This window comes from Fundulus heteroclitus, chromosome 16, assembly GCF_011125445.2.
Source record: "Fundulus heteroclitus isolate FHET01 chromosome 16, MU-UCD_Fhet_4.1, whole genome shotgun sequence".
NCBI classification, from domain to species: Eukaryota; Metazoa; Chordata; class Actinopteri; order Cyprinodontiformes; family Fundulidae; genus Fundulus; species Fundulus heteroclitus.
The window spans coordinates 35,314,181-35,336,047 of record NC_046376.1 but is presented as its reverse complement, the minus strand read 5'-3'; the positions used below and the strand labels follow the sequence as shown (position 1 = coordinate 35,336,047).

Genomic DNA, 21,867 nt, shown 5'->3' with positions numbered 1-21,867 from the left:
AATATTAAATTAGATTAATATAAAGCAGCCTTTAGCAGTGTTTTGCATGTTGAATTAAATGTAAAAAGATTAAAAGACAACTGTTAATAAATATTATAAGATTTCTATATAGTTATAAAACAATTATGTGACAAACAATACAGTAACGCTAGTAATGCTGTTTTTAGAGATGCACTGGAGTTCCTGGGCTTGATTGGAAACTGTTTATTTCAGTTGTTAGAAACTTAAAACTCGGATTTGGAAAGAATGACTTGTGAACAACATTGTCCATCTGTCCAGTTTTTATGTCCAGATTTAGGATCTTGGCAGAAAGTCATGATGACAGTGATTCTGGGAAAGGTTTAACAAACAAAAAGAAGCACACGAGTCCAAGGACAGACGGAGTAGCCTCTCATGAACAGGATGAGGAGGAAGGTAGTCAAGGAACCGTGGAGCCATTCTTGGATGAAGACGGAGACCTTGATGTCACACATCGGTATGAAAGATGAAACAATACAGTAGACGTTACAATGTTGGTTTTGTGAAAAAGAATTGTTTCTTTTTTTAGTAATGTCTAAAGGTGAAAGAGAAAGACCAATGTGGAGATTTATGGATGGTGTTAAAGAGACTTGGGGTGTGATTTTCCAAAGGTTTGTACGTATTAAACCAGGTGCAAAGTGATTAGTTTGTACAAAGCTGATCAACAAACCAGGAGCAAAGCAATCTGTGTTTCTAAAATGAGCAGAACAGTGAGAACAAAGAAGTGGCATTATGAATATGCAGATCACATGCTAATGACGGTGTTCATTTTCATGCAATACGGCGGAAAATACCAAACCTGATCCTACACATTGTGGCGTACTTGTAAATAAACACAGCTGAATATTAACTGCCTCCTAAGAAGAGCCTTCTGGCTGTAAAGATGTTAAACCTTGGGGAGGAAAAAAACTACTTTACCGTGTTGGTGAGAGGAGGGGAGGACACTGCGCAGGTCTCACTGCGCGATTGTATGTTATTCTAGGAGATGTAGTCATTCTAGAGCAGCGGGTCCACAAGTTATCGTCCCTTAGTATTCCAATACTTGCTCTGTAACTTCCATCCATTTTCTCGAGCTGTTTATCTGTGCAGGGCCTTGGTGAAGCTGGTGGCTATCTCCAGAGGTCAAAGGGGGAGAGGCGGGGTAAAACATGGAAAGACCTATTTTTGTTATTACTTTTTTTTTTAAATCGTCATCATTGTTACCATCCTTCAACGACTGGAGGGAGGTTTCAGTAAAAAGGCCGGTAGAGGCTCTGCTCAGCTGTTGCATTTAACATGACTACCATCACTGATACACAAACCGCGGTAGAATAATGATAAACAGGGGTAAATCTGATTTGTGAGCTGTAATATTTTCTTATTAAAGTGAGACATAAAATAATTTTTTTTCTTTTGTTTTACAGAATGTCTGCTGACATAACACCTTTTTTCTTTAGAATAATAATTATTGTCTCTAAGACAACGTTTAACAGCAGAAGTTCTCCATTCATTAAAAGCAGTTTTGTGGGTTGGATGTCTGGAGTGATTATGTGAAGGATTTGAACTTCCTTTTTCCCAAACTGCCAGCAGTAGATGTAGTTTACTCATTTAAATGTGGCGGATCAAATCTGTGTTGAGCTTCTTATCCTCTTGGAACGCAATCTTTGATGCAACATGGCAACTTTTTGCTCTCATGGTTCAACTCAATTTAGTGGTCATTATTTGGAATCTTTGAAAATCCGGCCCTTAGCCTGAAAATTAGAACAAGCCCACTGTGCTGGTCCCTCCCCCAGTAGGACCACTGGGATGAGTCAGAGAAGCCAGATTTTTTTTCCCCCCTTACTGACAGTTTTAACAAAAATGTAAAAAATAACTGATACAAAGGTTACCTACTGCAGCTTTAAGGATAAAAGTTTAATATGTGAGTGATCTTGAGTTGCCTGCTTTTACAATGTGGTTCTAGACATTGCTGTAGTTTTTTGTTAGTGAACATGAAAATATTATTTGGGCTTCTAAAAGTTTCATCTGTAAATTTGTCAAATTTTATGAAATAGTAAATATTTCAAGTATTACTCCTTCCTCGTTATAAGTTTAATTCTCTATGATATGCTGGTTGTGGACTTCTGGATCAAATCTATTGTGATGTTACATCCTCTCAGTAATCTCTGGGAGATAGGGGACTAATGTGAGCCTAAAGAGTGAAAGGAGACAGATAGGAATTTAAGATGGTTATTTTCTGCCATTTCTTTTAAGGCAAGGCAAATTTATTTATATAGCACAATTCAGTACAGAGACAATGCAAAGTGCTTTACATGATTAAAATACAGGAAAATAAAACACAATAAAAGCAAGTAGGAATAAAATGTAGAAACAAAAAGAACATTAAAAACAGTAGAACAGTTTAACTAGTGCAGTCGAATGCAGTCCTAAACAAATGTGTTTTAATCTTGATTTAAAAGAACTCAGGCTTTCTGCACTTTTACAGTTATCTGGAAGTTTGTTCCAGATAAGTGGAGCATAGGAACTAAATGCTGCTTCACCGTGTTTAGTTCTGGTTCTAGGTATGCAGAGTAGGCTGGAGCCAGAAGACCTTAGTGGTCTGGAGGGTTGATACACTGATAACAAGTCTGTGATGTATTTAGGTGCTAAGCTATTCAGGGATTTATAGACTAACAGAAATATTTTAAAGTCTATTCTCTGAGATACAGGGAGCCAGTGTAAGGACTTTAGAACTGGGGTGATGTGCTCTACTTTCTTAGTCTTAGTGAGGATGCGGGCAGCAGCGTTCTGGATCAGCTGCAGCTGTCTGATCCACTTTTTAGGAAGTCCTGTGAAAACACTGTTGCAGTAATCAATTTGACAAAAAATAAACGCATGGATTAGTTTTTCCAGATCCTGCTGAGACATTAGGCCTTTAATCCTGGAAATGTTCCTCAGGTGATAGAAAACTGACCTTGTAATTGTCTTTAGATGCTTTTGAAGGTTCAGGTCTGAGTCCATCACTACACCCAGATTTCGGGCCTGATCAGTGGTTCCTAGCTGAAGCGACTGAAGATGTGTGCTAACTTTTGATCTCTCCTCTATTGGTCCAAATATTATTACTTCAGTTTTGTTTTTATTCAATTGAAGAAAATGTTGGCACATCCATGTATTGATTTCTTCTAAACATTTCCTCAGTGCTTGAACTGGTTCATAGTCACCTGGTGACATGGTGATGTAGAGCTGTGTGTCGTCTGCATAGTTATGGCAGCCGATGTTGTTGTTTTTTATGATCTGAGCAAGATAAATGTTTTCTTTAAAACAGATTGACAAGGAAGCCTAGACAAACATAACAAACTGAACTTTCTTAACTAAAATTTAAAAAAAAACATACAAACCCACAAATAAACTGTACGAATCAACAAATAGTCTGCTTAAACAACACATAAACAGGAACAAACTAAGATAAACTAAATAGCCACTCTGCTTCAAAGCCAATATGATAATAATAAAATCCAGGTTACAAAAGATTATAAATTCTGCTGCTTATTGGAGGATGGTCACAGGACATGGTGCTGTCTATACATTCCTTGGGGAAATGTAACTAAGACTTATCCTGGATCGCTTCTGTTTCTGTGCCTGTATTTGATCACTGGCCATAGCTTCTCAGTGAGGTTAAAATGTGAGGAGTTTTCTGACCAAAGCCACTGTAGTCATGCCCTGTTGAACAGTGCTCCATTGTGCTGGAGAACCTGAGGAACTGTTTAATCAGGCTTGCTATGAAGAATATAATATAATATATATAATATATAATATAATGCATGCTAACAAGTTTTAGCTTTAGTTGCGTTACATGCTAACTGTACACAGCTTGGACATGGACACACCAGTCATTCAGTGTCAGCAAAAATGACCTTAAAGGAGACCTATCATGCAAAATCAACAATTTTAGCCCTTAAATCAATTTTGTTGTGTACTTAAAGTCTCTAGGAGGGCAGACAATTTGAATGTAGTCTGTCCAGGAGCTCTGTAGATATCTTTATATTGTTTTTGGGTCATATTTTTCAACCTGTTCATTTTCTCTGTTTTCTCTTATGTTTTGTGCAAAATTACACCACAGTATTTGCTGCAGAGCTGCTAAACAAGGTCGTGGATTTCCAGCTTTCCACCTCCAATGTTGGGAATCCACCATTTTTATTTATTTGAGCAATTTTGTAGTCCAAGCTGAAGGGGGCTGAAGCTACAAGTCAAAATGTTTGGTTGTTTATTACACTGCCCCAGCTACAAAACCGCTACAAGAATGACAGAACGTGGTCGAGTGATTGCTCTGCAACTGGGAGAGGGGCAGGGTGTGAAGTCCCTCCTTTAGATTTAAAGAGACGGCACCAAAACGAGATGCTCTCAGATACACCTCAGAACAGGGGTTAAAGAAGGGGAATGCAGGGCAAATTAACGAGGAATCCAGAAGCAAATCTAAAAGCATTGCCGTTCCACTTTATAACCACAACTGAATGATTTCAATGTGAAAAGGAAGAAGTGAAGGGCATGATATGTCCCCGTTAATTGTTGTAAGGGTATTGTTGCTTCCTAAATAAGTTCCTGTAGCTGAGTTTAAGGTTCTGCCATGCAGCAGCAAAAAAAACAGATGTCAGAAATTAAGTAGTCATGCTGGATAGGTTTACAAAGCTCCAGCAAACCACAGACACTTTGAAAAGATAAAAGAGCACTCTGCTCCATTCATCACCAGAAATGTTTGATTTGGAATTAGAGGCTTACAACTTTCCTTTTTGATAAAGCTTATAGTTAGAGTGGCTTAGATTTTCCTGAGCTATTTCTGTAGTTATGCTGTTACTGGCTTAGGCTGCTGGAGGACATTAAATATTTCTATCACTGCTTAGTTTTCCTACTGTTCAACTTCTAACTTTTATGCTCTCTCTGTCTTTCTTTTTCCTTTTTCCTTTTTTTCAAAGTAGGTACATCTGGTCTGGTGTTCTGTTTTACCTGTGACACCATCCAGAGCGGCAGATCATCTGCTATTACCCTTTCTAACATAGACAGTATTCCTGGATCAATGTGTGCTTCTGTGCTTTCTGTGTCTCTGCTCTGTCTTCACTAACCCTCATTCGGTCGAGCGGATGAGCGTTCACACTGAGCCTGGTTCTGGCTCTGCTGGAGGTTATTCCTCCCTGTTAAAGGGGAGTTTTCCTCTCCACTGTCGCTTCATGCTTGCTCAGTATGAGGGATTGCTGCAAAGCCATGGACAATGCAGACGACTCTTCCTGTAGCTCTACACTCTTTCAGGAGTGAATGCTGCTTGTCAAGACCCCATGGAATCTGCTGGGTTTCCTTAGATAAAGTACAAGTGCCTTGAGATGACATGGGTTATGAAATGGCGCTATATGAATAAAACTGAATTCAATTGACAGTGGAGAAATATTTGAAGACTGGCAGGAGAAAACTAAGTGTGCTTCATTTGTGATATAGTTATGTATGGAATAATTTTTAAAAGGAGCGAAAGGTTATATTAATATAACAGTTTGTGTAAAGCTTAGCCAAGTCTTTGGTACATCCACAGATATTTATGTTCTTTTGATTCCACAGACCACGAAACAACTCTGTGGATGATGGCGACAGAGACTTGGTATGTCCGATCATCCTCCAACAGTCTGTTCCTGACCTGGAACAAGAGGAGGAAAATGATGACAGTGATCAAGAAGAGGGTCATTGCTCAAAAGACATCATAAAGATTGGTAAGAATCTAAATGTATACAGTTTCTTTTAGGGTTATTAATGTATGGGTGGATCTCTTGTTTGCTTTTCTGATAACTTGATGTGCACAAGACATGGCAGATATCAAATATTAAAGTACTTAAAAATTGCATTCAGTATAAATATATGTTCCTTTCTGTAAAGAAAATCAAAAAATTCAAAAAAGGAGGGTGTAACAGTGGGGAATGACACCTTACAACAAAAAGTATAATTTGTAAAGCTGAAATTCTGGCACCATTCAGATGGATGTTTTAATTTCTGCTATGGTTCTGACCAGCATTGTTACTCTGATGTGGACAAGCATGTGTCTATAAGTTCATCCCAGTAAATGTGTCACCTGAACATTTCATCTTGGTTAGCCTCTGCAAGTCTCACTTTTCTCCACATAATCAGTCCGTGGTTTACACATGGGGCCTTAACTGCTCCACATTAATGTAGCTGTGAAAGCATTCTGAGGAGGCTGTCTGTCATGCTACTGTAGAGTTGGTGTGCTCAAAACAACATGCTGTTTGGTTCCCCAGTAAAAAGCCTCTTTAAGTCAAAGTTGTATATATAGTGTATGGGAAGTACGTTAAAATACTGATGTCCAATCAGACTGCAGCTAGAGTTAAGTAGCCTCGTGAGACCATCCTGATCTCGCGAGCTTTCAAGGTTTCACTCGCAGATCAGTCTGGCTACTCTCCGTTAAAGAAAATTTGGAGCCGTTCACCAAACGAACGTCCAATCAGTGTTGGCTTTGAGGCGGGTTGAGGTGTGACGCAACGAGAAGATCGACGGTTCAGTCTAAACAACATGGCGGCTTCAGCCGATGAAACTAGCGTTAGCGTGGCTATCGAGCAAGTTTTATCGGAATTACAGAGTATTTCTTTGCTGAGCTAACGAGCCTTTACCTGCAGCAGCAAGAGTAGCTTGGCTTGTGGTTGTGTTTTCGTCGTCGCTCGTAACAGAGCGACGACGAAGCTGATTGGTTCATTTGGCCCGTCTATCACCAACATAGGCCAATCAGCTAACCAGTATTTTCGCCCCTTCCCAAAATTATTTCAACGGAAGGTTTCCAGATGGATATGCGGAGCAAATCTATCTGGCGGAGTCAGGTAAAGAGTTAAGCACTCTGTCCTCCATTTGGCTCAATCACCGCTGAAACCCTTTATCATGACTGAATATGAAGGACTGTTTGGAGAAAGCTGTCATTAGCTATGTTTACAGGCGCAGAACATAGCTAATCAGTTTGAAATGTATTCAGATTAAAAAACAATCGGATTTTAACGTTTATATGGGTACACAATCAATTAATCCGATCATGATGTGCATTTATAAGCACCTGGCTTTATTCAGAATAGAACCATTCTGACATGCAAGGAGTTATCAAATTTCCCTAAAAAAATACAGAAAAAGAAGTGGTCAAGTCTTTGCTGAATAACAAAAAATAGCAAACAAAGCAGTATTGTATGAGTTAATTTAATCTCTCACCACTCAGGCTGGAACTCGCCCCAGGTCCTAATTACAATTGAAATGTTACTAAATCAATCAGAATTTTGACCTCTTTTAAGGATTCTAATGGAAATGTGGTATTGGGAGTACAAACAGTTCCCTTCCCGACATACTATCTAGCTACTTAAAGCGGAAATGCGTCACATTTACGTCGGGCGCACATGTGCGCACTCGTCAGTTTGCCACATTCAGATTAACTTGATTCTGACAACCGTTTATATGTATGCTGATAGGATTGTCAATCGGAATAAACCACCCCTCTCATTCGGATTACAGTTTCATGTGATTGAGAACCCCCCCCCCCCCCCCAAACCCCCTCCCGTTCACATTTTCTGTGCTCCCTTCAACATTTTTTTGGGTCACTGATTTGCATCTGACTTAGAATGCACCTAGGAGGATGGCCCCCCATGTCCTTAAAAACAGCAGCACTCCAACTGCGGGTTGCTCAACTGCAGGTTGCTCAACTGCAGGTTGCTCAACTGCAGGTTGCTCAACTGCGAGCCACCAGAATTGGCTCCTGGATAGGTGACTGAGCAAAAGTCCGGTTGCTTCCAATTTAAGTCTGTTTCCTGACCTGCATAACTGAGAATCTACATAGACATGTAAAACTGGTACATAATTCAAATTAACAATGGTGACTTCCCTTTACTGAGTTAGTTCTGCTTATTTAGTTTTGTTTGCTTCAGTCATCTGATTAACAATCATTGATTATCCAGTGTTAAATGACTTATCAGGTGGTTTTATGGGTAGAATAAAATATTTCAGTTGGACACATATTGACTATTGACTTTAGAGCATTAGTATGCTTTATTATTTAGGTTTATGCACACAATATATTCTATAAATGCTATCTGTTTACAGAGCACACTATGGCTACTCCCTTGGAAGATGTTGGCAAACAGGTGAGTAGTTTATCCTACCTGATAAATATGTTCTGTTACTTTGGCGTGAGTTAGATTTGCAACACATCACTTAGATCTGTTTATCTTTAAAAATATCAGAAGAAATGTGCAAAACCGGAATAAAGATTTTGAGAGACAAGTCCATAATTGTCTATACAGAAACAGAGATATAATAATTAACTGAAAAATTCAGATCATGTAAATATGAAATGAGGATTTCCTCAGCTAATGTAAAATAAAAGACTTTATTAAAGACCAAGCTGGTTCATAAGATAGTCATGGTAAAAAGGAAATGCATTTTCTTTGTGCCTATTTATGTTTTATTTATCATGACGATATAATCATGTGTCTGATCTCGTTTTTAACAGGAGATTTTTTAATTAAATTTTTTATATTTTACTAAAGGTTTAAAGAGATTATTAAAGGTTAGCCACATTTTCTAAATCAAACTAAATTGCTGTCAAACATGTTTGTGCTGCTATTTTTATGTGGGGGTTAGTTGGTAAATTATCCATTTGTTCAATTCAGATTAAAACATGCTTTATTAATCCCAAAGGGAAATTAAATGTTTAACTTATTATTCAGGTTTCTTCTTTAAAGAGATGTTGTAGATGCTGATGGCTGTGGTCAAGGTAAATTAACAACATTACAAAACGAAGCAAAAACAAAAATACTACTTGACAAACTCATAATTTACCAAAACAAATGAATATGCTGAAGCCAAGGCTTATACTTGGCTACCCTATTCATGGACTCAGCAGCCTTCTGTGATTAACAATACAAATAAAATAATTATAATATTAAGAATAATATCTTCTGTGCTTATACATACATAAATACACATACACACATTTATATTTAAGTAAGCATGTACATTACTTACATACATGGTTACACATGCTCCTGGGGAGGTCATAATTACAGCAGGGTTTAGGAAGCCTCTGACTGAAGACACTGTTGCTGTAGGACAGTCTCTGCATCTCCAGAGGTTCTAGAGCAGTCCCCAGAAATAAGTCATCCTTCTTGAGCTTTGTTCAGTCACTGGCTCTGATGCTGCTTCCCTAACAGATGATGGCTGAAGAGATTGCAGTTCCATGATAGACTTATGGAAGATATGAAGCATGTTACTACAAACACCCAAAATCTGGGTGTTGTGATGGGCTCAGACCAGAACCTCTAGAGTCACATAAAGACAAAGTAGACCTTCTATCTCCCTAATAACTTTTCCTTTTTTTCCAGTGTCCTGTCTAACAATGTGGCAATAAGAATTGTTGTCTTAATGCCAAATAGAGCTCGATAGATTTTACTTTCACAAGTGGAGCAGTCAGCTTTCGCCATAGTGCTCCACTTGATTCATGCGATTTATGCGGGGAGTATTTCAAATTATGTGGACACTACAATGAGATAGTAGGAGAGCAAAGGAAGAACAAGAAGAGAAAAAAAAGTAAGAGGTGAAAGAAAGAGGAGATAAAATGAAGAGAATGATGAAACGTCTTCAGTCTGCTTCATCACCTGCAAAGAGAGATGTAAAAAGAACAGCACAGCGAACGGATATAGTATAACAGATACAATAAAGTAACACCTTGATACCATTGCTAAATTATATGTATTATTATTTAGTCTGACATGTATAATGTGATAGCTGAGAGAAAAAAAAGTAAATAAATAAATAAATTACGGGCTTTCTGTATAGAAGTGAACACTGAGTACCTGGAACCCAGCACCTGTTGGTGTTTGTGAGAGTGCACTTGTGTATGTAAAATTTATCCAAAAGAAAAATGCACAATAGTGGTTCTGAAGAACCAAAGATCTGCCTGCCCGGAGCACTGAGGCAGGCGCCGGGGAACCCATAACCTCAGACCCCCAAAGGGGCCCCCAAAGCAGGGCCCCCAAGAGGGGCCAACACTGATGAAGTTACTTATTGTCGTATGTCATTAGCAATTTAGTAGTAAACTGTCATCGTACAATGTGCACACAAGAAACTTGACATCGTACTAAACATAATTAAATCCACGTCGTGTTGTGGAGTAGTCTTATAAGATAGCTAAAATCACACAGTGTAAGAAGGTCATAAGAAAGTAGAGCACATCACCACAGTTCTGAAGTCCTTTCCCTGGATCTCAGGGAATAGTCTAACAAGCATTCTTGTTAGATTTTTGTTCTGTTGTAATACTAAGCTGTGTTAGGGGTTCCTAATACAGCTTAGTTGAGGGTTGAGGGTAAAATGAAGCAGACACTTAATTATTGATTTATTTGATTTTTTAATGTGGTTTGGATTACACAAGGTTTGGCGAGGGGCCCTTCTCCTGGCTGACTTCATCCTCTCCAAGCCAGACATGTTCCGAGGGGCCACCGTCTTGGAGCTGGGAGCAGGGACAGGCTTAACCAGCATCGTCATGGCAACCACAGCCAAAACAGTCTACTGCACAGGTATGATGCCATTAGGTAGGGTTGCTAATTCATGGTAGAAAAAAATCCTACTAATTAACACAGAACTGAATTCATAAACATTTATATTTATCCATTTAGGAACAATATTTGCTTACAAAAGTGTTCTACTAAAATTTTAAAATCAAAACATTTAAATATTTCTGCTGGTTTTTGTCACACTTTTAAATTTTCAAACAAATGTTAAGAAGTTAGAACCTTTTCCAGTTGCCAGTGTAGTTTTCTGGCTGCTAGTTTCCATTGTTCCTACTGAAGGAACCAGAACCAAATCAGATTAGTCAGTTCAGTGATGGAGGTAGTATGTTTGGTGGCAGAATAATAAATGTTTCTTACTTGTTAATATTCATAGCTTTTATTTGAGTCATTTCTCAAGTTTAATTTCTCCCCAGTTTAGTTTATTCATTCTTTATTTAAGGAGCATGTCAGGCATAACAGTATAAGTTTTTAGCACACATTGCTTTACATAGTTCTACTACAATGTGTATATCAAGATCAACAGTCCTTTACTGTCACCATATGGTACCATGGTGAAATTACCTTTGATGCAGACACCGACTTAGGCTATACAGAAAAAGAAAATAACAAGTAACATGAGACATAAGCACAGCAAACTTATTATTTACAGTTTCTTTCCATACATTAGAGCATGCAAAATATAAGAGTACGTAGCAAAGTCCTAGAGCCTGATATCAGTCATTGCTCAGATATGAGCCATGTTAGATAGATTAGTCCGCCCCTCATGAATCTCAAGTAATGAGGTTATTTTTGTGCAGTGATCTGGAGGGTTCATTTACAGAATTGTGCAATTTGCTATTCCTGAGAATGAGAGGCAATAACAGTAGTGTGATTGTAACATGGGATTGACCACAAACTTCTCAGCAGGGGGCAATAGCCCTCACAGCTCTTGGAAAGAAGCAGTTCCTGAGTTTATTAGTTCTGGATTTGATGCCTCTGAAGTGTTTACCTGATGGGACAGGGACAAGCAGTGCATTGCCCAGGTGGGTTGGATCAGTGGAGATGCGTCTGGACTCATTCGGCATAAATTGGGTCTAGATCCTGAAGACGGCATTCCTACAATCCCCTGTGCTGTCCTCACCACCCTTGCTAAATCCGTTCTCTCCTGCACTGTGCAGCTGCCAAACCACACATGCTTAGACAGAGAACACTTTCTATTGTAGCTCTGTAAAGTTTTTTTTTAGCAGTTTAGGGCTTCTCTACCAGGTGGTGGTGTTGACAGACCAGGAAGGTAGAAGGACTTGTGAATCCCCAGGACCTTTATTCTGTCCACACACTCCACTACCTCCCCCTGTATTCAGAGAGGAGTGTGTTCAGTCTTCCTGGACCTCCTGTAGTCCACTATAACCTCCTTGGTCTTACTGGTGTTCAGATTCAGATTGTTCCTGGAGCTCTGCTGTGTGAGATTGCAGGATCATCTCTGTAGTGGGTCTCATCATTGTTGGAGATGAGTGGTGTCGTCTGCAAACTTCACCACTGTGTTTGTGGGGCGGACAGCAGAACAGTCCTGGGTGAAGAGGGTGAATGGAGCAGGGCTAAGAACACAGCCCTGCGGCGTTCCTGTGTTTAGGATCAGTGGAGCAGATGTGTTTCCCTATCCTCCCCATCAGGGGCCTGTTGTTGAGGAAGTCACTGATCCAGGAGCAGAGAGGTGTGGATAGTGCCATGTTGTGGAGCTTCAGAGGCAGCATGTCTGGGAGCACAGTGTTGAAGGCTGAGCTGACGTTTATGAAGAGCATCCTAACATAGGTGTTTGGATGCCGGACATGAGTTGGAGCTGAGTGAAGTGGCAACTATCAGGGAGCGATTCTCCCTGTAGGCAAACTGCAGGCTGTCCAGGCCAGCAGGCATTACGTCCTTGATGTGTTGTAGGAGGATCCTCTCAAAGCACTTCATGATGACAGGGGTCAGAGCAACAGGATGATAGTCGTTGAGGCAGGTAATGTTTTTTTTTTTTTTTTTTGGGAACGGGCATGCTAAAGGATGTTTTCAGGCAGGCAGGGACTGTGGTGAGCTGCAGGGATAGGTTAAAGATGTCCAGAAAGACCCCTGCAAGTTGGTCAGCAGAAGATCTTAACGTCCGACCTGATGCCATATCTGGACCTGCAGCTCAGAGAGGTGGTTGTGGTGTTAGATCCTGAAAGAAAGCTAGATTTTAAAACTGTCCTAATCAGGCGTTCAAGTTTAGAATCTGCCACAATCTTAAAGGGGCCATGACAACAAATGTCATCTTTCTGTGGTTTTGGGGGTATAATATGATCTGTTGTGCACCGTTGAGGCCGTGTTAATATGTAGAGCAGGTACCAAAGACCCTGCTCATGGGTCGTCAGGTTTGAGAGTTTTTCAACAGGCTTATTTTCCCTACCCAGCTAGATTAATGGATAAATACTGCAGACATTTTCCCTATCCCAATACTCACACTTCCACACTTGTGCCCCTCAAATGCGCGTTCTCGCTAGTGTGGTGTCATTCTTGAATGATTCATTCTTTTGAATGAATCAATCGAGTGAACAAACTGAACCGAATCACTTCAATAACTGAATCATACGTTTCTTAGTACAGTTGAAGAGGAGGTCAGCACACGTCCCGGTCGGTACTGGAGCTTCCGTGTTCTGTCTCGCTCGTGAATCTAAAACACTGATGCCCAAAGCGATTCATTCTACCATCTCCTCTTGTAAGGGATACGGTGTCATGCCACAGGGAATGGCATCTGTTTCTCCAAGCTAACAATCACGAGTCAAACTACACGAAAACAAATGTACAAATACACCTGCCGCCCCAGTCCCCATTATCTTAACAGACACAGAAGAATGAAACTGAGGGCAGAGGAGACAGCAGAAGAATGAAGAATAGCAGGGAGGATAAAAGATATTGTATAATTATCTGTGTGTCACAATATCTTTTATTTGTTTAGTTTCTTGATTTTTTTATATATATTTCTTATTCTTTTTACATTCTAAATGTAGGCCACGCAGAGCTGTATGTTGGGATTTCTTGTTCTTAATTTAATATTTGATTTTCCACTAAACATCAATAAAGCCTATTTATTTTATTTTGGTGGCATTTAAGTTAATGTTTCACTAATATAGTAAAATACTGAGTTTTTACCTATAAAAAGCCTTTACGGGCGCAGCCATGATGAACCGGTTGAACTCGCTCAGCTGACAATACAGCAATCTGATTGGCTGAGCAGCAAAAATCAGATCACGTGACATCTTGGACCAAAGCGCAACAGTTTAGATTTTTTATTGGCTATAACTTATTTATGTGCAAGTGAAAATGTGGGAACATTGGTGTTTTGAGATCACTGCTATGTGTAGCAACTTATCCCGGTGGAAGAAAGTTGCCCCCTGACAGTTCATACGAAAAGTCACCCTATAGATTCTGGGCCACGGCCTAAGGGCCAAGGCACGCTGTCTACCGACAGTCATTGTCAGTCCCATGCAGTTTCACACACTGGTTCCAAAAGGATCCATTTCTTTATCTCACAGACACCCGAACCATTGTTCTCATCTAAAAGATTACGTCGCAGTGCACAGTAAATTCAATGGGTATGTTTTCTGAATTTTAGATAAATAATTGTATCGACATCGATCTATGTGAATTCTATTTTATTGAGGAGCATTTTTCCTATATTGTCCAACCCTACATGAATCTTTTTTGCGATTGTGATCTGTTGTGTTTTCAAAGTGTTCCTTTAATCTGTGCAAGCATATCTTTTAATAAGTAGAGGGATTTATTTTCCCCATATGAAACTCGGAGTGCTTCACAGTAAAACAAGAAAAAACACTGGAAAAACTCTGTCAGAAGGTTTGGATGTGATCCCTAAAGTTCAATCAGATGCAAGAAGTGCAACAAGACGTAACAAAACATTGTCATTTTTTCTCTGTGTTTATGCTGAATGTTTTTACAGATGTGGGAGAAGACCTTCTACGGTTGTGCAGCAGGAATGTATCTTTAAATAAGCACATCACTGATCCAGCCGGTAAGACGACATTTTACCTGACGTTCCTGTTTTTTTTTTTTTTTCCTATTTTCATATTATTAACAAAATGATAAATGTGCTAGATTTCCAGTTAGAGAATAATAGCTTAACAAAAACTGGTAAAACAAGATGTGTAACTAGTTAATGTGGATACATTTGAACAAAAGGTTAAATAGAAAGCTTTTGTGAAAACTCCAGTCTGATTAGTTATTTATTATGAACAACAACAACAACATGTACAATATTAAAAAAGTATACAGCACGATAGTATAAGAGGGATGGGCTGAGGTGGGGTTTCAGACAAGTTTTGAACAGTGAGAGAGAAATTATGTTTCGTAGGTCAGAGGGCAGTGAATTCCAGAGTTGAGGAGTAGAGTGACTGAAGGCCCTGCCACCAATGGTGGTAAAACAGGTAGTTGGACCAGAGAGGAGGAGGTAGGAGGCTGATCTGAGAGAACGGGTGGGCATGGAGACCCGTAAAAGGTCAGATACATTTGGAGGAGCGAGATTGTGAATCGCTTTAAAAGTGAATAGAATAATTTAATGATGCGAGATTCGCTTGGGAGCCAGTGAAGCTGCTGCAGGACAGAAGTGATGTGATTATAGGTAGGGGTTTGGGTGATGACACGGACAGTTGAGTTCTGAACCATCTGTAGCTTGAGAAGCAATTTTATGGGGAGACCCCCCAACACTTCACAACAACCATGGAGTGTTTCAACCCCTAACCAGAACACTCTCCTGATGGCGGGTCAGAAGTGGTGGCCAGCTACTACTGTCTCCCTCCTGCTCCATAGCCAACATGAGGCTCTCTGCTGCCTCACCCAATCTTCACGCTGCTGGTTTTCTCTCACTTCCTGTCAACACCTTCTAAGCTGACTGAGTTAGCAAACCTCTACATCTGATCTCCACAGGGTACAGTCATATCTGCAGGAGGCTTATTATGTTTTTGAGGTGCTGGTAGTGTTGTTGCTGTTCTTTGTGGAGGCTTGATGTTGTAAGGGTGTTTCTTTCTTTTTTCCTGCTCCATGATGTCAGCGAACTCTGACAGTACTTTGTCATGGTGCCACCTATACTTACCCTGAGACAGGGCAGTCTTACATCCTGTCAAGATGTGAGCCATGGCCCATTTTGCCCACTGAGCTTACATATTTGATCATCTCTCCTGCCCCATCAGTGCAGATTCACAGGTGTTAAGGGTATCATAGACAACCCTCAGCTGAGGGAGATCCAGAAAGGCTCATGTCTCCATAGTTCAGCCCATGTAAGCCTCCTCTTTGGAAGTTCCCATCTTGTCCAACTTTTGTCTTTCTCTGCTCTTCCTCTTGGCTCCTTACTTCTGCCTGTACCATGGTTCTTTTTTCCATTGGGTCAGCTTTCCCACACCTTTGGGGGTGGGTCATTCCCAGCCCCTGCCATCCTGTGCATGGAACAGCTATGTTTACATGCACAACATTTCCTGAGTATGAGCAAAACATTTAAAATCTATTAAAAAGGTTTGTCATTACCAAAGCATTGCTCAGGAGTCTACGACTGGTAAAAAAGACCTTTACAAAATAGTCTTACTCTTGCAGGGTTTGCACGGGTCATTAAAAACCATTAAAAGTCATAAAAAAATTTTTTTTAAACTAAGGCCTTAATTGGCATTAAAATTCATTAAATCTGATTATCGGTGGCATTTAAAATGCCTTACTTTTTTTCTAAAGAAAATATATTCCGATGTATTATATCAGATATGACTGATTCAACGTGTTTGCGCGGAACCAAACACGAGAAGAAGAAGTTGCTGATATATATGATAACAAAGTTGTCGATGGCATTAAAATTATTTCAAAGAGCATTAAAAGAGCATTAAAAAGCATTAAATTAGAGTTACTTATTCCTGTATAAACCCTGCGTTGGTGAAAATACTCATGGCCATGATTACAGTTGCATTTCTAGACTTCTGAATGCTCCAGGAGGACTGTTTCGAACCATAATCTAGAAAGAAGTGGAAAGAACATAATTTTCTAAAGGTGGGAACGTCATGGTGTGGGCAGTCTTACAGCATATAGTACTTACAGATGTCATACATTTATAGAAAGAATTAATGGAGAAATGTAAAGGGACATCAGTGATAAGAATCTGAAGATGACACAAGGATTTGTGGATTATCAAGAAATGGTCCCAAACCACAGCTATCAGAGAGCATAGAAAGGAACCCTAGAACCTTCATGATCTGAAGAGAGTGTTTGGAAGAACGTGGGTAATACTAATTCTGTGTCTCATTCCAATTTTTTCTTAATTTGTTGACTAATATTCTTTGGATTTAAAGTATGTATGGAAAGCTTGGGTTGGTGCTGACATCTATTCTGAGATCTGTGTCAATGTCTCCATCACAATTATTTAAACAAAAAAATGTGGACTGATGTTCAAGACTAAGTTTATGTACTCTACATGACTCAGGCTGTTTCAACATTCACGTTTTGAAACGTGAAGACAGGCTCACATTCAAGGTTTGATCCATCTAAACAAAACAATCGTTAAAGTTATGGCTACTCATGAATTATTTTAAAGCTTTCTGAATTCCTAGATTTGCTAAACATGATCCTTAATTAGGAAAGACGTCGATATGTATTGATAGCCTTTAGAAAAAAACTTTGGACCATGTAAGCTTATAAGCTTATTTAAGGAACACTTTTGTGCTTCTCTTATTTGGGAGAATCTGGGCTGGTACCTGCAGGATGTGCAAATTGCTTTGACTAAAATATGGTCATTTTGAAGGGATATAGAATAAAAACAGCTATTATAAGTAAAAGGTCAAAATCCAGGAAAGCAGGCTTCACTAATGAGCCAAATAGGACAGGCCAGTGTTTCTCAACCCTGGCCCTCAGGGCCCACTGTCCATAATGTTTTAGATGTGTCTCTGCTCCAGCACATCTGATTCAAATGATAGCGTTACCTCCTCCGCATGCCATCAGGTGCCCGAGCTGTTTGTTAAATTGTTCATTTAAGTCTGGTGTGGCAGCAAAGAAACACCTAAAACATGTAGGAAGGCAGGTCCTGAAGAGAGACAATAGAGTTGACTTACTTAAACAGTATATTGTAGCTGTGTCTCCTAACAGAGTCTGAGAACATGCTTTTCAGCTATATGCTAACAATACAACCTTAGCATCTCTCAGTATCTTTCTCTAGCTGTTGCTATTCTCACAAGTAATGCGAGGGCGACTGTGGCTTGATGGGTTCAGTAGTTTGCTTGCAATCAGAAAGTTGTGGGTTTGATTCCAGCTTCCCTTTGTCACATGTCGATGTGCCCCTGGGCAAGGCACTTAACCCCAAGTTGCCTACTGAGCTGAGTATCAGTGTATAAATGTGTGGGTGTTAGTGAGTGCGATTGGATGAATGTGACTCTAGTGTACAGCGCTCTGAGTGGTATGACTGGAAAAAGCGCTGTATGAGTTCAGTCCATTTACCATTTAACGCATTTGTACAAACTAGTTTTTGTTTTTCGCCTATGGGCTTCTTGATTTCAATATTTTTGCCTACAATGGTTTATAATAAGGTATTTTCTTCCAATCATCAGGTGGGGAGGTGAAGGTAAAACAACTCTGTTGGCTGCAACACAGTCTTTGCACAGGTAACACATTTTTCTTCCTTTAGATTTTAAGCATAAGTGAATTTGACAAGTGAATTTGATAATTCACTTGTCAAATTCACAATTTGATAAGTGAATTATCAAATTCACTTTAGATATAGCTTCTCATCTGTAGTTTGTCTCAAGTTAACCAACCTGTTGGTGACATTGGAATAGGTGTAAAGTCAGCTGATCACATTACTTTCATATTTTCAATCAAATTTGCCCCTCAGTGGCGTTTACTTGTATTCTGTGAGGTAGCAGCGAAAAGCCTGAGCTAAATATGAGGTTACTGCAATGATGTGTGGATAATTGAGCTCCAAGGTAATGTGTAATTGCCAGATTTCAACATTATCTGCAGCAATTATTATAAAAACTATATGGTCCAGTTGATGCATGTCATTAAGAGGCTGGTGCTGAAGCTGATTTTGAGGTCAGTGTGACACATACTGGGGCCTTTGGAACTGCTTCATTACCCACCACTACTGCAGGATTTTCCTGAAGTTAGCATCTCATTTGTTTCTTAAGAAAATGCTATATCAGGAGAATATACCATAACCAACACCAGAGGGAGGAGATAAACACATTATTCTCCAGCTAGATGGACAGATGTTGCTCTGCTAAGTGACTTTGACCATTGTGTAGCTACACAACTTTGGATTAGTATGTAGAGTATCTCACAACACTTAGTACGTCACTCACATTTATTTGATTTTTTTTTCCATGGGACAACACTGAATATATGACACTTTGATACAATGATACAATGTAAAGTAGTGTTCAGCTTGTATAACAGTGGAAATTTGCTGTCTCCTCAAAATAACTTAACACACAGCTATTGATGTCTACCCCTCTGGCAATTTCCCCTCTGATGTCATGCGACCCGTTGTGAATGGGGAGCAGGTCTGTTAAATGTGGTGTTATCACCCTCACATATTTTCATACTGGACACTGTAAGTTCAACATGGCACCTCATGGCAAAGAACTGAGGATCTGAAAAAAAGAATTGCCTGTAAGTGTTCAGACCATATGCTACACACTGCATTACATCGGTCTGCATGGCTGTCATCCCCGAAGGAAGCCCCTTCTAAAGAGGATGCGCATAAAACCATGCAAACAGTTTGTTGAACCTAAACCCTATTGAGCATCTGGGGGGAATCCTCAAATGGAAGGTTGAGGAGCGCAAGGTCCCTAACATCCACCAGCTCTTCCAGCATGCTTCTACTTTTCTCCATGAGTCAAAATTTGTCATGGCCGTGGTTATCACTACAAAATACAGTCAATATATATTCACAAACCCGCGTATCAGCTCTTCTCTATTGAAGTTCTTGCAGTCTTTCATAATCAGATGACTGAGCCTGTTGTCTGCCCCGTCCTTCTCATTCACGGCTCTTGGAGCTCCCCCTCCCTCTCCCTCTCCCTCTCCCCCTGACTCTGCCTCATCCTGTCCCTCTCCGTTTCCATGGGAGACTCTGAGTATAACCTACAGGGGTGAATGGGGCCTTGTCTTTCACTAACTCTATGATTTCTCAATCTGCTTGTCCAAAGTGGTCTGCTATCATACTCCAAAACATGGAGGAAGACTGTTTAATTTTGTGGCAGTGCAGTGTTGCCAGTGGCCTTCAGCGGCGCTCAACCTGAAAGTTACAGGTCTAGCGCCCCAAGTGGCTAAAAGTTACATGGTGCTGCTTTAAAGTGTCATATCGTCAGTGCTGTTGCTACTAATTCCTGGTATGATGTAATTAATCTAAATATGATAAAGAACAGGAACACTTTTTAAAAAGTGTGTATTTTTGTCAAATCCTGCAGTGGACTTTCCATACTTCATTACCCAGCTGCGTTTCTATTACTGTTGTACAGTTGTTGAAAGGCTGGCTAGTAACTTTAAACAGTGTTCCTGGATTAAATGCCACAGTTATGAATATTTAAGTTCAGACTAGACTGTTTTATTGAATTTGTTAGTCCAAGATTTGGTCACTAAGAGGAATTCTGATAGATCATGAGTTATGTTTGGTTCTGTGATGAGATCCACCACCGTTACTCTGTGAAAAACATCTGTCTTCATTGCTGTATTCTGTGTAGATGCTGATATGGAGTTCAGTTGGACAGAAGAAGAAGTTGCTGATCTTTATGATAACACCGACTTCATTATTGCAGCTGATGGTAGGTGTCGAATTCTAATGAAAATAGAATACCTCTCTAATTCTTCATGCATTGTTTTAGTTAATTAAGTTGACATATTCTGTGAGCTAAAGTTTTCTTTAAGACTTGCTATTTTGCGAGATAATAAATCATGGAAGTCAAAATGTTTGAAGTTTATTTTCACACATAATTACTAGCCGCCCCTCACATGGGGCATTAAGTCTAGTGAATTGCAAAGACATGATGTGGAATGGCTGAGGAGGTTATAGATTCCAGTATCTGTGACCGATGACAGGAACAGATATCATGAGGTATACGCAGTATATAGTGCCTTGCAAATAATTTTAATATATTTCTTAATTTTTTACATTTTGTCATGTTACAATAATATAGTCTAATATTTTAATAAATATTTCATGTGATAGACAAACACAAAATAATCCATGCTTGAGCAGATAATACATGCATTTTTTATATTTATTAATAAGAATCTGAAAAGCTCTGTATGCATATATCCTCAGTATCTTTTATTCTTCTACCCCTAAAAAAGAGGCCCATGGTAACTCTGGAGTAACTAAAGCGATTTAGAGTACATGGATGAGAAGCTTAGACAGGACAAGTTGTCCCCTCCCCAGATTTGGCCTCTATGGAAGAGAAAGCCAAATTAATTTTATGTTGCTTAGGGGACACGACAAACATGTCGAAGAAGCTAAACAACCACAATTTTGGCGTTTATGCAAAACACTGTATGGTGTTGAAAACTCACTCCCTGAACACACCATAGCCACTGAAAAAAGGGTTGGCAGCATCATGCTGTGGGGATGTTTTTTTTTCCATCAGGAACAGGAAAACTGTTCAGAGTTGATGAGAAGATGACTAAATCCAGGATAACCCTGTTAGAGGCTGCACTGCTGCAGAAGACCTGAGACTAGGGTGGAGGTTCACCTTCCAGCCAGACAATGACTCTAAACATGCAGCCAGAGCTCAAATGGACTGGTTTACATCAAAGCCGATTCATGGATTACAATCATTCAAATACTGGTCCAACTGGTCCAGAGCTAAAGCGGTTTAATAAGGTTTAGTAGTCTTTGAAAAAAAAAAAAATCATGTTCACAGACAGTCTTTATATGGTTTGATGGAGCTCAAGCTATTATGCAAAAAAACATGTAGAATATGTTAAAACCTAAATGTAAGATTGACCTTTTTCCTCACCGTTTGCATGAAGTCATACTAAACATTTCCTGTTTCAGGTCAGTAAGGACGACCAAAACAGTTTAATTTTCAGAATTATGAAAGAAAAGAAAACAGTAGCCATAGTAGCTAAACGAGCAATGAAGAATCACCACCTATTGTTGTTTTATGTTTCCTGATCAGTTGAACAGTTTACCATGGCTTAAATAAAGATATTGCAATAAAATGTAACTTTAAACCGCATTGTGAGGCTCAGGTTGGCGGTGTTTGTATGTTTAACAATGGCTTTTGTGCGAGCCACAAAAGCCATTGTGGCTCGCACAAAAGCCACAATGGCA

General features: G+C 39.5%; 1 protein-coding gene across 3 annotated transcripts in view; it reads left to right on the top strand.

Annotated features, from left to right (window-relative positions):
• Positions 1-21,867, top strand: part of mettl22 (methyltransferase like 22) — a 53,913-nt gene that overhangs the window by 6,346 nt on the left and 25,700 nt on the right. For all 3 annotated transcript variants that reach the window (XM_012879559.3, XM_036148573.1, XM_036148574.1), the window contains exons 3-9: positions 280-475; positions 5,578-5,726; positions 8,098-8,138; positions 10,424-10,568; positions 14,515-14,586; positions 18,146-18,199; positions 20,279-20,359. In XM_012879559.3, coding sequence (XP_012735013.3) covers positions 280-475; positions 5,578-5,726; positions 8,098-8,138; positions 10,424-10,568; positions 14,515-14,586; positions 18,146-18,199; positions 20,279-20,359 — 738 coding nt within the window. The remainder of the gene's footprint in view (positions 1-279; positions 476-5,577; positions 5,727-8,097; positions 8,139-10,423; positions 10,569-14,514; positions 14,587-18,145; positions 18,200-20,278; positions 20,360-21,867) is intronic.